Source organism: Drosophila mojavensis, unplaced genomic scaffold, assembly GCF_018153725.1.
Source record: "Drosophila mojavensis isolate 15081-1352.22 unplaced genomic scaffold, ASM1815372v1 contig_36, whole genome shotgun sequence".
Lineage (NCBI taxonomy): Eukaryota > Metazoa > Arthropoda > Insecta > Diptera > Drosophilidae > Drosophila > Drosophila mojavensis.
In genome coordinates, this window is record NW_025318858.1 from 11737889 (window position 1) to 11752836 (window position 14948).

The 14948-nt window shown below is 35.6% G+C and overlaps 2 protein-coding genes and 1 long non-coding RNA gene across 6 annotated transcripts; 2 read left to right on the forward strand and 1 right to left on the reverse strand.

Moving 5' to 3' along the window:
* Positions 1 to 278: 278 nt before the first annotated feature.
* Positions 279 to 2832, forward strand: LOC6576579. The gene is made up of 2 exons (XM_002002532.4): positions 279 to 1015; positions 1080 to 2832. Exons 1-2 carry the CDS (start codon positions 408 to 410, stop codon positions 2665 to 2667), a joined length of 2196 nt encoding a protein of 731 aa, XP_002002568.2. The 5' UTR covers positions 279 to 407; the 3' UTR covers positions 2668 to 2832.
* Positions 2833 to 4206: 1374 nt separating this feature from the next.
* Positions 4207 to 12443, reverse strand: LOC6576580 (adenylate kinase isoenzyme 5). Of its 4 annotated transcripts, none has more exons than XM_015165256.3 (9): positions 11998 to 12443; positions 11140 to 11278; positions 8773 to 9078; positions 8000 to 8142; positions 7155 to 7337; positions 6541 to 7085; positions 6260 to 6476; positions 5155 to 5319; positions 4207 to 5087 (listed from the first exon to the last, which is right to left on the reverse strand). In XM_015165256.3, the coding sequence occupies exons 2-9, from the start codon at positions 11159 to 11161 to the stop codon at positions 4689 to 4691; spliced, it is 1980 nt and encodes a 659-aa protein (XP_015020742.1). In that variant the 5' UTR covers positions 11162 to 11278; positions 11998 to 12443; the 3' UTR covers positions 4207 to 4688. The 4 variants fall into 4 exon arrangements, with proteins under 4 accessions (XP_015020742.1, XP_015020743.1, XP_032585049.1 ...); XM_015165257.3 differs by having other exon boundaries at positions 11370 to 12443; XM_032729158.2 differs by lacking the exons at positions 11140 to 11278; positions 11998 to 12443 and adding an exon at positions 9355 to 9466 and having other exon boundaries at positions 6541 to 6889; positions 6977 to 7085.
* A 137-nt stretch (positions 12444 to 12580) lies between these two features.
* Positions 12581 to 13690, forward strand: LOC26527352. Its single transcript, XR_004363929.2, has 2 exons — positions 12581 to 12692; positions 12948 to 13690. It is a non-coding gene; the product is annotated as an uncharacterized LOC26527352 (long non-coding RNA).
* Positions 13691 to 14948: the final 1258 nt, after the last annotated feature.

Genomic DNA, 14948 nt, shown 5'->3' on the forward strand with positions numbered 1-14948 from the left:
TAATAATTTATATTTATGTGCAGATATACTTTTATATATTATATTCCTCTATAGAGGTCTATAGGAAAACGTGTATAATATATCTTTGATAGTCAAACTAAAAACTTTACGACTAAATTACCTCCTCTATTAAATAGCCAAAAACTATATACATTGGAGTTATTAGCGTTAGAGCTTTCAATAAAAATATTCTATTGGAAAGCATGCTATTCATATAAGCTTAATATCCATCAAGTGGCCTCAGGAGGTGAGGACTGTCTATATAAATAAACTCACAATTGTATTTGAAATATTATCAAAGAACTCTAGGTAAATAATGCTTAATATTTGGCTTCATTCAGCTTTAGTTTAAACATTTCTGTAAATACTTGAGGTAAACAACTCTTTTAAAAATTCGTTCTGAGGGAATGCCAAGACTTAAAAGGATGCTAATGTTACGCAAATATGTTTTCATTTTCTTTGGAGTATTGTTGGTATTCATCTGGCTAAATTATAGAAACAAGAGCAATGAACAGAATATTGTGTTCGAGCAGTTCCCAGCCGTAGCCAAGGATATATTACCAGACACATCGCCGCCGAACTTAATTGCAAGAGAACAGCAAATACGTGAAATGATACGTGCTAATAGAATGCGTAAAGTCCAACAGACGGACGAGCCGAAGGTGTCAAAAATTAGATTTGCCGATGAATTTGGCATCAGTTTCGATGACGACGATGATTCGCTCGAGATGGTTGCAAAGCCAACGCGTTATCTGGTAAATAGTATGAAATGTAAAATGCCGTTTGCCGATCCCTTTTCGCGTGCGGTAATGGAGGTCCTTAAACCCTCCAAGCTGAAATCCTGCTCCAATGCGACAGATGCATTTCGAGTGCAATACGATGATCAGGCGAAACACTACAATTTAATTGTTGATCGAGATATCTTGTTGAAATTGAATCCACTCGTGTCCAGTGTCGACTGCAGCTATCGTAAAATAGACACTCTAGACACTGAGAGGCCCGAGCATAACAGCAAGTAGGTCGAACCCATTATCGAACCCTTTTATCCCTTATCCTAAAACCCCGTTCACCTCCCGTAGCATAAATGCGCCAGTTTACTTTAGAGGTCAATGCGCTTTGCCGCAAGATGTGGAGAGTATTATGGTCGAGTGCCATGATTCATTCAACAGGTCGAGAATTTTGCAGCGGGACGCGATTATCGTGATTCAAGTGAACGATACGAGTAAAAATACCGAGAATCGGCCGGTGGAACGTCAGCCCAGCGTAATAGTCCTCGGTTTGGGCAGCATGTCACGTATGAACTTTCAGCGCACAATGCCAAAGACGGCTAGATTTGTCAATCAAATGGGCTGGTTCGAGCTGGAGGGGTACAACAAGATGGCCGACACTACTATACCAAATTTGTTAACCATGCTGTCGGGTCATACAATGGGTCAACTGGAGAATCGTTGTACACCAGAGTCTGATGGCTGTTCGTGGATATGGAGCGACTACAAACGTGCCGGGTATGTTACAGCTCTTGCTGAAGACAATGTCGGTGAGGCGGCCTTCCTAAAAAATATGCCTGGCTTCGAGGATGTGGCCGTCGACTATGATCTTCGGCCGCTTCTCTTGGGCATTGGTAGTGCATTGAGCATGTACGAAAAGTCTGGATATAGTTACTGCGTCGGCAGGCGACTGAGCATCTCGTATGTTTACGAGTTTTGTGCACAGTTCGCAGCCAGCTTTGCCCGGAAAGGGGATCGGCCAGTGTTTGGCTTCTTTTGGAGCAACACAATCACTCAGAGCTCGAACTTTGCTGCCTCCGGACTGGATGGTATATTTGCAAATTATCTGAATAGACTCGAGCAGGCAAAGCTCTTTGATAATTCGATCGTTGTCCTAGTGAGCGATCATGGTGCACGCGATGGCGTGCTCATGGACCTGTCCGATAGTTTCCTCGAGGAACGTTTACCTTTGTTGCATATCTACCTGCCGCCCTGGTTCCGCAGCACCTATCCGCAGTACGCTCATGCCTTGGCTATGAATCACAATCGCTTGTGCTCGAACTTTGATCTGTATAATACGCTGAGGCACCTGATCCAGCTGAATGCCACGACGCCAGCGATGCTGCCTGTGCTGGCCAGTTGCCCGAGTAGTCAATCGCTGTTGCACCTGCTGCCCACGGAGCGCAGCTGTCAGGACGCTTGCGTCAAGGAGCATTGGTGTACTTGCAACGGGTTTGAAAGACAGAGTCTGGATGGTGAAATGTATTTGCTTGGCAAGCGTGTTGTGTATCATATTAATCGTTGGATGCTGATGCAACGCTACAATGAGTTCTGTCAGCGTCTGGGTCTGCAGGATATGGATATGGCGGAGCAGAAGATGTCCTATGAGCAGAATGGCAGAGTGGGAATGTATGGCTCAATTGTAGTTTATCGCTTGCGTTTCCGCACCTATCCCTATGTGGGAAAATTCCAGGCAACCGTTCGCTATAATCGTGAACTAGAATCTATTGAGGACTTGCATGTGCCAGATATTAGTCGCTTGAATAGCTACAAAAACAGTTCAGAGTGTATTAAGGATGATGTGGCTAAAAAGTTTTGTTTTTGCTATCCCAAGTCAAAATTAAGTGGGGCCATGAAAGAGTGGCAAGCGCAAAAGATATCGACTGTTCCGGCATTTTAAGTCAGCGCCAAGAGAAGTGAAGCTTAATAATAGTGATCAATATCGTCAAATTTAGTGTGATATTTCTTTGTTGAAATTAAAAACAATGTAATTCAGAAACCAAACGTATTCTGTATTAAGTTTTGTATGTACATATGTAATTAAATTTGAAATCTCTATCTCTAATTTAAGTTTTAGCACACTTTTAATCGATAATTTGTTAATTGTTATCGACGTTGTACAACACTTTTCTGCGACATGCCAAACTACTGCAGTGCAACTAAAATTGTTTTCATTAAGTTTGCGCTTGTCACCGTGAGCAAACATATTATTTTCTCTAATAATTTACCAACAATTTCTAAAATGGGAAAAAACGAAGAAAATGTCGCTAAAAATCCTAAAAATAAGAAGTGTGATGGGAAAAATAAAAAGAGCTTAAAACGTAGACGTTCGCAATCCAGAAGCCATTCCGAAGTCGCACCAATTAACGCCGACGAAAACAAACAACAAGAGGAAAAGGTCATTATTGATGTGACTATCAATGTGGAAAATAAAGATGACAAGCCGATCGAGCTGAAAAGTACTCGTTCAACTCAAACTCAGGATACAACGATTGAGCCCAAGAAGATAAAGCTTGAGATTGAGAATGATAAGACACCAAACCCAATAGGAATATCTGATGTTCTAGAATTGCCAAAAATATTCGGAAAAACTAGCAATTTGAATTACAAATCAGGAGAAATACAAACTGATGGACAAGGCAAAAGGGACACGTATAACGTCTACACTGCACAACACTCAACATTTATATATACCTCTGAAAGCAACATCAATGAAGATTCAGCATATGAGCCGACATGGAAACCTACAATGGATGAAGCAATAGGCTACAATAAAGGAAATGTCCCCAAGGCACCTCTCTCGCGTCGCCTCATATATAAATACGAGGAAAAGTACGAGACTGTGAGCATGCCAAATGAAGATGAAGCAAAGCCACGTACCCCAGACGTACCAAATCCGCAATTTAAATCTGGGAAACCGAAAAGGCGCTGTTTGATCCTGTAAAATTTAAATAAAAATAAATAATAATAAAAACAAGTAAAATGATATTTATTTTTTTTTTTATTAATAAGTAAAATGATCAGAAATTTAGGTATGAAACGTTTTCGTATTTTGTTAATATGTGTATTGTTATATATTAATAAAATACGAAAACGTCGATGGTCTATATATGCATAATTGTAATCAATTCCACTCTATTATGCGAGTGGCTGAGACCTTGAAGTGCACAAATGTCAATTAGATGTTGGTATTCTAGAAAAGCATAGGAAATTTGATGTAAAAGTATGAAATTTGAATGAAAGGTGACCAAATGCGTAGAATCCCGCTATATATTATATAAAATGTGGACCTAAGATCATAAAGAAATATATAAAATAATTCTTTGGGTCCACATAATATATAAAATATTGTAGCTTCTCTCATGGATCCATCCACAGACTCCACAGTTAACGCCAATCCCAGCTATAGTTAAAATATTTTTCAAAAATCAGGACTACATAGGTTTTTCTGCATTTTATTCGTGTTCTTTTAAACTGATTCACTAAATTAGATTTCGTTTTTGTTTTTTGCATTCACTTTATGCTTAGTTTTGCTATATATCTATGTATGTAAGGCTACCTTCAATTGTATTGAGGCCTTCAATGAAGGCAATTTTTTTAAAAGCTATTTTCGTGTGACATCACTGTGCTTATCTACTAAACTTAATTGTCTAAATTTGAATTCAATTAAAATCAATTGGCCCACAATTGTATTTTCTTTCGACCTTTTTTTTTTTTTTTTTTGTTTTTGCTTTTTAGCCATTACTTATGTAGTTTATCAAAAAATGGTCAGCTAAGTGACGCAATGCTATAAAATTCATAATCAAATTACCAACAAAACAACTTTAACAACTATTTAGACGCTTTTAGGCTATACGAGAATTTCGTTTATAAAAACTAGAAAACTTTGTCATCGATCGATATGTGTTTATGTTATAGTCTCTACATGTACGAGTCGACCGGATAGCGTTCGGCCTCCTCGAGCATATGCCGAAAATCGACGGGCTGGGCGAGCGGAGCGACAGGTCCAGTGCCAGGTCGTCCGGCCACATGACCGTTCATCATTTGGTTGGGCCGCTTAGCGTTCAGCTGGGCGCTGCCGCGACTCTTGATATGGCCATTCATCATGCTCACATGATGGCTGATTGTGGGCACAGCGCCGGGCACATTCGTCTCCAGGTCGTGCAGTATGGCATCCGTTTGCTCGTTTCGCATCACATGATTGCCCAACGATTCGCTGGCATCTTCGCCCTCCAGCTTGTTGGACAACTGCTGTATGTGATTGCGTATGAGCCGCTCGAATTCCCGCTGCACCGACGGACTGTCCGTGTCGCCATCGACCTGTAAGTATGTGCATGTATGTGAATGTTTTGGCCAACTATATATAAGATCAAGAGAGTTCACTCACTATCTGCAGCCGATTGCTGCTGTCCATGGTCTTCAGCATAGGCAGCGTCTGCTCACGGAATATCTCCAGACGACGTCGAAACGAAGAGACTGTATCATCTATGCGTCCGCGACCTAGCTGCAATTTCGAGCAGTCCAATAGTATGGTGGGTGGATGTTGTTTGTACTGAAACGTAAGGGAGATATATATATTAGAATCTAATTGTAGTAATCAGTGGAATAAATAGAAAAAATTATAAAATAATTACATTAGTTCAATATAATTGATAAGTATGCAATGCGTTGAATCTAATATGATTTTCTCAATATATTTTATATATATAATTATTAAATTTGCGTTCATTTTAAATGATTTTGAAAACATTTACAATATATTTATAGTATTTAATTATAGAATAGATTATTTTAGAATAGATTAATACTAGACTTAGAAATTATAAATACTTAAAATAAATATAAATGATTAATTATTTGTATTAATTAATTAATATAATTACAATTATGTAGGCTTAGCAAATATTTATAATTTATTTAAAAATATAGATAATTGTGGAATATTTTCTATAAATGAGTTAACAAAGTTTGAAATGTTATCCCTATGTAATTAATAAATATTGCATTCCAAAATATCTAAACATTTTCTAATATTTCATTTGTGGGAAATAAAATTATTATGGTATAGAGCATCTTATCGATATTTATATTTTTATCAATGCCAGGAACAGTGTTGTAGAATTTTGTTTAATGCTAGTAAATACTAATGATGAGAGTGCTTTGATGACGTGGTAAAAAAAGCACATTGATAGAATTCTGAGAAAAAGGCAGCTTTTGCTGAATCTCACCGACACTCAGACATTGTAAATATACATATATACTATAAAAAATAACTGAAAGTTTTAATTTTTTTTTTAATATATAGATTAAACATTTGTTAAAAATTAATTATTTCTAAATTTAGGTTCAACATAAATATTAATTGAAAAAGAAATACTGAACAAATATTAAAAAGTAAATTATGGCATTAATATTCATGTTAATTTTCACATGAACATTATCCATAATATTGTCAACATAAGGTTTATAACGAAAACACTCCGATTACTCACCTTATTTTCAAAGTATTTGACCTGCTGCAGGTTTCGTGGATAACCGTCGATGATAATGCCGGTCTTATCGCGCAGTTGACGTATATTGTTATCCAGCAATTGATTCAGCGACTTTTCCGGCGCCATTTCGCCAGCAGCTAGGGCCTCTTTGACGGCATAGCTTTCGGTGTTGGCACGTGGCGCAGAGTCCGTGATATTGCGCAGCAAACGCCCAACGCTGCAGGGATATGTCGAGAATCAGTTGCAAGATATATATGAGCTATATAGATAGATAGATTCACCTGATGTGCGCCCAGCCGGGATTGAGGGCAACGGCCTTCAGGCATAACGTTGCCTTATTGCTGCCAGGACCGCCGATGACCCAAATGATGGGCGGTATTGGGCGATCCGTTTCGGATGCGTTGGCATCGATGCTGGTGCCGGCATGATTCAGCTTCGGCTGCTGTGTAACCACTACGCCGCTGTCATCGTCCGCACTGGTGCCAACGCCGCCGCCGCCTGCTGTACGGAGTGTCGCTGCGGCTGTGGCTGCATTGGCGGCTATGTGAGAGATCACAGCATTTGTGACATTTCGTTCACCCGGCTCAGTTGCAGTCGCAGTCGCAGTCGCCGTCGCTGCGACGGCTTGGTCTGTAATGTGAGGCGCTTGGGCTTGACTAGGTGCGGTGTCTACGCTAACTATACTGCCGGGTATATCATGTATCCCTCTGCCCATACCTGTAACTCCGTTCAGTATGGCCTCTTGATTTTCGAGTGCACTCAATATGTCTAGCACAGCGGTGCGAAAGTCTTTGTACACCTCAGTGGGTGCACGCTCGCCATTTACCTGAATGGGAATAGATTAAGAATATTATATAAATACCATTTCCATGTTTATTCAAGCTGCTTTACTCACGGCCAATAGCATATCGCTTTGATCAAAATAATCAGCGACTGGCATCACATTTTTGAAGAAATTTTCCAATTCCATTTTGGCTAAGGAGAGTACAACATGACCTAATTTAGCACCATAATCGATTTGTTTCTGTAGCACCGACTGACGCCAGGATATTAAGATAACTCCATTAACGACTTGTATCTGAAAGTTATAAATAGGCATTGACCGAATATTAAATCTCTGTTTGTTATATATAAAAAACAGTAAATACTATTTAATGGGCGTTAAACGAAATTAAGGTAAAACTCAATCGCATTACTCCTCTTAAGTATAATAATAGTTTTTATTTATCTTGAAATCTGAACACATGACTCTCACTACTTACTTAAATAAAATATTTTGGAAGAACATAAATAAAGATTCGAGTTTATCTAATAAATACAGCCACGTGTGGTAGTTATTCCCTTTTCTAATTTACACCTGTTTGGCTAACATTCATCAAGGTAGAAAAGTAAAATATGCCTCTAGCGACCACTTGAGACAATTAGTACATGGACATATTTATTTATATATAAATAAATACATATATGTATATGTTGGTGTGTGTTTGCATAAATATAGATCATAGTTATGCGTACGTTTCAAAATTCATGGGAATTAGTCGACAACAAATGAACGCAGACCCACTTGACAGCTAATTAGTGCAAATGGCCCAACAGCAATAGCAATTTGCTTAACAAACACAAGCCAAATAAACTAAAATTGTTTCATAATAAACCGCACTATACTAAGCACCTTCGTAAATTAAGGTTTGCCCTAATTGGATATGTAATAAATTTGAAAAGTTGAGATATTTTGATTACCTTCTCCGAATACTCGACAACGTCGCGCATGGAGCGCGGATATCCTGATATTAGGTATGCTTTGGCAGCTGGAGCCATTTTCATTTCCAACATCAACACCTCGGTGACTGTTTTCGACGATAGTTGCGAAAAGTCTTGCATATCTGCATGCAAATTGAAATCAATAGAATTTGTAATATTATAATAAATATAACAAGCATATAATATATATATACAATTATGCGAATTTGTACTATATTCTTTTTGTTATCCGTCCGTCTCTCTATTCGACTTGAAATTTGTAATATAAGCTGAAGTGTATTCTAGTCTTAGTTTTATAAATTATTTATTATATAACTATGCACGCTCCTTGCGGGTGATATAAACTAGAAAACTTTATAAGAAATAATCTTTTATTGCCAATTAATTTTGACCCTCTCTGTAGAGGTTTATCAATTATTTTTTTTAAGTCTCTTAGTACTCGAACCCATTTGCTTAAGTCTCTTTTATTATTTATTAATTATAATTAATTTTATTTTATTTTTGTTTGTTTAAATTTATGGAATTATTATATTTTTATTTTAGTGTGAGTACATGAATTTATCATGCATTTATTATTATTATTAGTTATTATATTTAATTTGTAATTATTTAAAACTTTGAAATTATAGTTTATAGAACTGATAAAAACATTATTATCATTATATAATATATATTACTTATATATTTTGGTATGATTTCTTTTATATTTTATTATATTTGTGCTTGCTATATAGTTGCATTAGTTCACTTACCGTTTCCCATTGCGTATTGCTGCAGCAGATCCATCATATTGATGTGCGTAACGCCGCGTCGCTCCTGCATGAATGTATCGCAATGGGTTACCTTTCCACTACCTGGGCCGCCCAAAACGAAGATCACTGGCACCTTGGGTGGATCGAATTTGATTTTGCCAGCATTCTGCATGTCGACGGCGCCGATGTTGCCCGAATCGCCGTTCATGGCTAATACGCTGCCAGGCGGTGCATTTGGTCCATTCTGATTCCGTGTATGATTCCAATCGTTGCCTGGTTCGCCGGTATCTTGTGCCGCGCTGGCATCTATCAAAATATATATAAACATACATACATATACAATATATAGCAACATGTACACAAGCAACAGTTTAGGGCTGGGCGAACGACAGCCGGAAGTGCCGTCAAGTTAGCGCCCCGCCTTGTTACGTGCCAAACGGCATTAGCACCGCACGGAGACCGGAAGCAATTTGCTCAGTATTGGAAGTAGGAAATTAACTGTACTGTGTAACACATCATTAAAATATGTTTCAGCAATTATTAAATTATGGAAAGCCCGCTCATTGCGTCATCAACACGAACCGAACTGTTTTTCATTCATGGAAAATCCGAGAATTTCGCGTATTTCCTTCCAGTCCGACTGAATTCTACATTTCTGTGACATTTGTTCGCTTCTACTTTTTTTTTTTTTTTTTTTTTTGTATATATTGATTTTCTTGCAGTTTTATTTAATTGACATGTTGTTTTGTTATTGTTGCTGTCCCTTTTCAGCGCACAAAAACCGTTTACTTTTTTGCTTCTGTCGTTTCTGTGACGCGTTGTGTTTCGGATTTTCATATTAGATTATTGCCCGTTTGATGGTCAACGAACATGTCCAAGGACCCGTGCGACGAGGCCAACGTGGCTTGATACCACAAATTATAGTATTTGTGCAAGGTCCTTTTCGGATTAGAAATATTTTGTCAAAGCGCTTTGTAATTTAAGGGCAAAGATAGTATTTAACCGTTTCAATGCAAACAGATCTGATCACACTTGCAATGCATTTTATTATGTAATTATTAAATATGAATTTCGCAATGATTTGTAAGGCAAAGAGAGCTCTTAATCAGTATAGTAGATCGATAAGTAACAATTGATAACCTACTTTGTGTTTACTACAAATTATTATTTTCGATTACTTGTCCCATTTGTACTTTTTTAATATTTTATTTAAAAATTCATATATATTAGATAAAAACATTTTTCAGCCACACTTTGAATTTACTGGTTAATTTAATAATTTTAAAATTTAATACTTATTTTTTATTGAATTTTATTTTTATAATATGAAATTTGAAAAATATAAGAAAATAAAATTTAATTTTTAATTTTATTACAATTAATATGAATTTGCAGGTACATTTTATATTCATATCTATTTTATTCTTTAAAAACGAAAATTCTTACATTAACCAGTAAATTGAATGTTGTTCAAAACTGTTTTTATATGCGAATCAACTTAATATTCAATTTTAATTTCATAAATAGAAATTAAAATATTCAAAGAATTCATTTAGAATATAAATGAAAATAAAGTTCAAATTAATGTATTTTAAAGTTCGTAAATTCCAGCTCTTTATGCAGAAGTGTCTGTAACACAAATACCCTTTTTTTTATAAAAGCAATTAGTTGTTAAATAAATTTATTATTGCTTGATATAAAAACCAATAAATATATTAAATATATAATAAATATACTGTAGATCTATGTAGCATTATGCATATTCTTTTAAATAATGTAGATAAAACTCGAAGTCTTGGTTTAATCTTTTTTTTTATTAATTATAATTTGTTATAATTAAATTATTTAAATATTTTTTCTTTGAGTGTATTTGTAGTAGAGATAATTCGTTGATGAAAATTGATAAAAATTATGTTATTTGTTTTATTTAATTACTTTTATCAAGAATAAAAAATGTTATTTTTTAAATTTATTGTTCTTAATTTATTCCTTACTTATTGCAAAATGTTGTATTTAAATGAAATCATTTCCTATTTATTGCTAATCTACTTCAATAAATTCAATTGAATAGCCACATATGTATTACAAATTTACCGTGATATATGCATATAATATTTATATATATTTTTTAAATGTTAAACGTACAAATATTTTTAATTTTCCTCCATAAGCCGAAATATTCAAAAAGTTGAATAACGCAACAGCTCTTTCAGTATATTTATGTTTCTTTGGTTGTTGTTAGAGCTTCTGTTGTAATTTCGCCTTTGTTTGTTTTGACTGTTGCTTTTTGACCGGCTGTTTTATTGGGCTAATGCAACCATTACAAGTATAGCTCAATCATTATAGCTGGCACAATGTTTTGCTTACCTGTGTCTAAACAAATACCCATTATCCATTCGGTGGCCAGTATAGCGGAATTTGCGCAATGCTTTTTGCCCGTTTCGCCACTCCTGCTACGTAATTAACGCATATGTAGAGAGGAGAGTTCGTTCAAGTAGTTGGCGGGCTAAACAATAAATCAAAATATTGAAAAAAAAAAAAAAATCAAATCAAATGGATTTTTCCACTAGCGCTTTAAATACATGCACTCATCATACATTTTGCACTTGTCGAATACGATTTTTTTTAAAGTGATTTGTTTTTCTATTTTCTAATATTTGTTGTTGGTTTTTCTTTTTCTTCTGTGATTTGTATAATATATTTATTGCTATTAGTTGTTGTGTACGGGCTTCCACTTTTTGGTATCTCTGGGCGACACGTTAGCGTTTATCGTTGGCAACACGCACAGTGAAAATTATTTATTTGTTTTTCGCTACATATTGCCGGTTCTAGCTGGGTTTTTGGTGGCCCCGTTACCATAGCCCCTGCAATTTATAAAGCGTGTGTGTCTCTTTGATTTTGGTGTTAGGTGGAATTGCGGTACTACGGAACGGTGGTTGGTTGGTCGGTTGGTAACTTATGCAGGTTCTGCTGCCCGAACGTCCGAAACAAGACTGAATTTGAAATATGAGAATTGCCTCGGTTTTTACCAACCGCAATCCTCGGCAATTGGTCAGCAAAAGGCAGGGCGCGCGCGTTTCCAATTAATGAATACTTTATGAATTCCAGTCGTCCACATGATTCACAAAAGTTAACTGGTGTGTATGTGTGTGTGGGCAGATACGAACCGGCTGCACAGCCCTGGAAAGTTGTTGTTCGAAAGCCAAACAACGTGTGTGCCCATACCGTTTGTTTATGCAATCCAAACAATATCCTGCCCAGCCTGCGTTCGTTCTCACTAATCTTTCAAGCACTTGCTCTATCTCTTTCTGTCTCTCTCTCTCTCTCTCTCTTTCGCTCCTTCTCTTTGCTCTTTTGTTTATGGTGTCATATTGTTGCGTTGCTGCCATCCGGCCGACATCCTTGATTGTTGTTGTCTTATTCGGTGTAAATAAATCCTCAGACTTGCAGGTGCTCAACGATTCACGACACCTCAGATCACACGAATAGAACTAGAATGTTCCATACAACTTTTGCACATTGTTGTGAAACTTTTATACTTGTAGTATGAGATAATTATTGCAATTTATTGCCTTTAATATTCTCTTGTAAAAGTAGTGTACTTTACAAGACTGCTTAAAGATATTGTTAAGTGCTGTAAAATGTAGAAACTTTGAGCTGATGTTTAACATTTTGACAAAAAAATTTCGATAGCGCAGAAATCGCATCGTTTTACAGCACTGAAGGTGTAATTCTTTGAGCAGAGATATGCATACATATGTATGTACATAGATGATAGTTTTATTTTCAGTATAGAGATTTGGCTTACTTCAAATTTAAAAAAATTCATTATTTAAAATAAATTTCTCTTTTTTAATTATGTGCAATAATTTTAAAAATATTTCCCATATATGTGCTACTTTTTTGAATGCAAATTAAATGTAAGATCCAAAAAGAATTTATTAGAATTGAATTTTTAATATCAAATTTTTGTTTAATAATTAATAGAATTTCCAAAAAAAAAAAAAAAAAAATTAAAATATATATATATATATATATATATTGTAAAGATGAAGTATAATAATAAATAAATATATTCAATTAAATAATATTTCATTCCCTTCTTTTTAAACCTCTTGAAATGTCCTGGACTGTGCTCCAAATATTACTCATGTCAAATGTTCACGTATTCTTAGTTTTGAATGGGCTGAATGCGTTTTTTGATATCTGGAAAATTGCACAATCATGACGGAACCACAAATCTAAATTGCTAAATCAAGTCCGGACGCCAATGGGCTGTGCGAATGGATGGTTGGGATTGCAAAGACAAATAGTCAATTAATATTTTACACTATTGATTGCATTTAATTATATTGTTGGTTTAAGGTGAAAACGAAATATGGAATCGTTGAACTGACATTGACAGTTGACAGCTGTCGAAATTTCCAAAGTATATTCAATTAAACTGCTATTGATTTTGTTTGTGCTAATGATAAGAGTGTGAGCTAGACGGGGAAAGAGCAAAAGAGAGCGAGGAAAAGAGAGAGAGAGAGAGAGAAGACAAAGCGCGGGTCAATAGGCAGGACAAGGACATGAAAAGAAGTTCAAAGCTCAAGGAAATTTCAAATCGATCAAAATGCTCACATATCGATCCAAAGTCCCAAACAGATGCGACGCCTAATTTGTGTCTAACCTGGAACTTGTGACATGCCGTGTGGCACCGCCGCGGGAGTCGGCTCGTCGACCCGTCGGCAAGGACAATAGTTATAAATGAGAATGGTACACACACCCACACACGCAGGAAAATCAAGTCTGGGTTCTCTGGTTTCTATAGTCTGCGCACATTGCAATTGTTAAACAGGTTATATTAGTGACTCTAACGATTACATCTATAAATATATCAAAAATCCTTCCAATGTCTGGGTCTCGATAACTAAAATGATTTCGAACTATGCATTTTGAGTTAGTTATCCTTGTATGACTTAGGCAGAGGAAGTTAAAATGTTTTTCCAGAATCTCAAGTCATTTGGATACTACATTTGGTTTTGAAACATAGACTAAATAGAGTTAAACATAGGTAAATACTTTTGGATGATACCTATCTATTGATTTATAAGCATATATCCTATGAATCAGTATTTTGTATAATATTAATATTTAGTAATTTGTGGCCAGCTTTTAGTCCACTGTTTAGGGTATTTCCAAGTCGTGCAGTATTGTCAATTCGCTTTTATTGTTTTTGATTAGTTGGTCCTCAACATGTGGGGAATATGCGGCGATTGAGCAGCTATACACGAACTAGGGCAGTGTCATCGCCGGCGCTAGGTGCCCCAAGCAGCAGCACGTGTGTGATTCTCGTCCTTGAGGTTCGGCTTTGGGCGTTCGGTTATTAAATGCTTTTGGAAACTTAATTAATGTTATAGCGGGCATAAAGAATTGTTATAACAACAACGACAACAACAAATTAGAGCTGAATATTGGCGTCTAGCTGGGCCAATTGATTCCCCAATTACATTTCTAATCAAGGGGTGTGAACAGGGAACGGGCAGCTGTGATTAAGGACACAGTCTATGGGGTGTGTGCATATGTGTTGAAAAGATTACTTAAAAGGTACTCAAAAAGTAAAATAATTCCAACAAGCCTCCTTTTTCTCCTTTATTAATTTATTTTAATTTTAAAAAACATTTTTGTTGTCTAAGTAATTTGGCAAGTTATGTTCTTGCATATCAAAATTGTATTTTCTTCAGTTGAATATGATCAAATTATTATATTATATATATTATATATATTACTTAGAGAAATTCTTCAAAATTTAGTTTCAAGGAATTTCTTTTTACCATTTTGACGCGAGATATTGACTGTAGATATGTTATATAGTGCCCACTCGAATTTGAGTGCATACTGAATATTAGAGTTAATTTATCAATTTTAAAATAGTTTGGAAAGTAAAGCTTTTCCTGCTTTAGGAAATTTTTTTATTGAAAAAAGAATCTTTAATATATTCGAATTTGAATAACATGTACTAATATCTGAATTTTCCTATTAATAATAAATAATAATAGAGAAAACAATGTTCCTTATACTCTCTTGAATGAATTGATGTTCATAATATTTACGTTTATCGAGAAATTTATATATTTCTTACTGTCTAGGTCACTGACAATATTTTCTTTTTATAATACGAGGCAGTCGTTAAT

What these genes read in the sequence shown, in the direction of transcription:
- LOC6576580 (XM_032729156.2), bottom strand. Translation starts at nt 9,436, where the DNA reads ATGTCACAGAAATGTAGAATTCAGTCGGACTGGAAGGAAATACGCGAA. An exon ending in AAAGCGATATGCTATTGGCC is followed by an intron (nt 7,086 to 7,154) that starts GTGAGTAAAGCA and finishes ATTCCCATTCAG; the next exon opens with GTAAATGGCGAGCGTGCACC. An exon ending in GCAGCAATCGGCTGCAGATA is followed by an intron (nt 5,088 to 5,154) that starts GTGAGTGAACTC and finishes ACATACTTACAG; the next exon opens with GTCGATGGCGACACGGACAG.
- LOC6576579 (XM_002002532.4), top strand. Translation starts at nt 408, where the DNA reads ATGCCAAGACTTAAAAGGATGCTAATGTTACGCAAATATGTTTTCATT. An exon ending in AGGCCCGAGCATAACAGCAA is followed by an intron (nt 1,016 to 1,079) that starts GTAGGTCGAACC and finishes CACCTCCCGTAG; the next exon opens with CATAAATGCGCCAGTTTACT.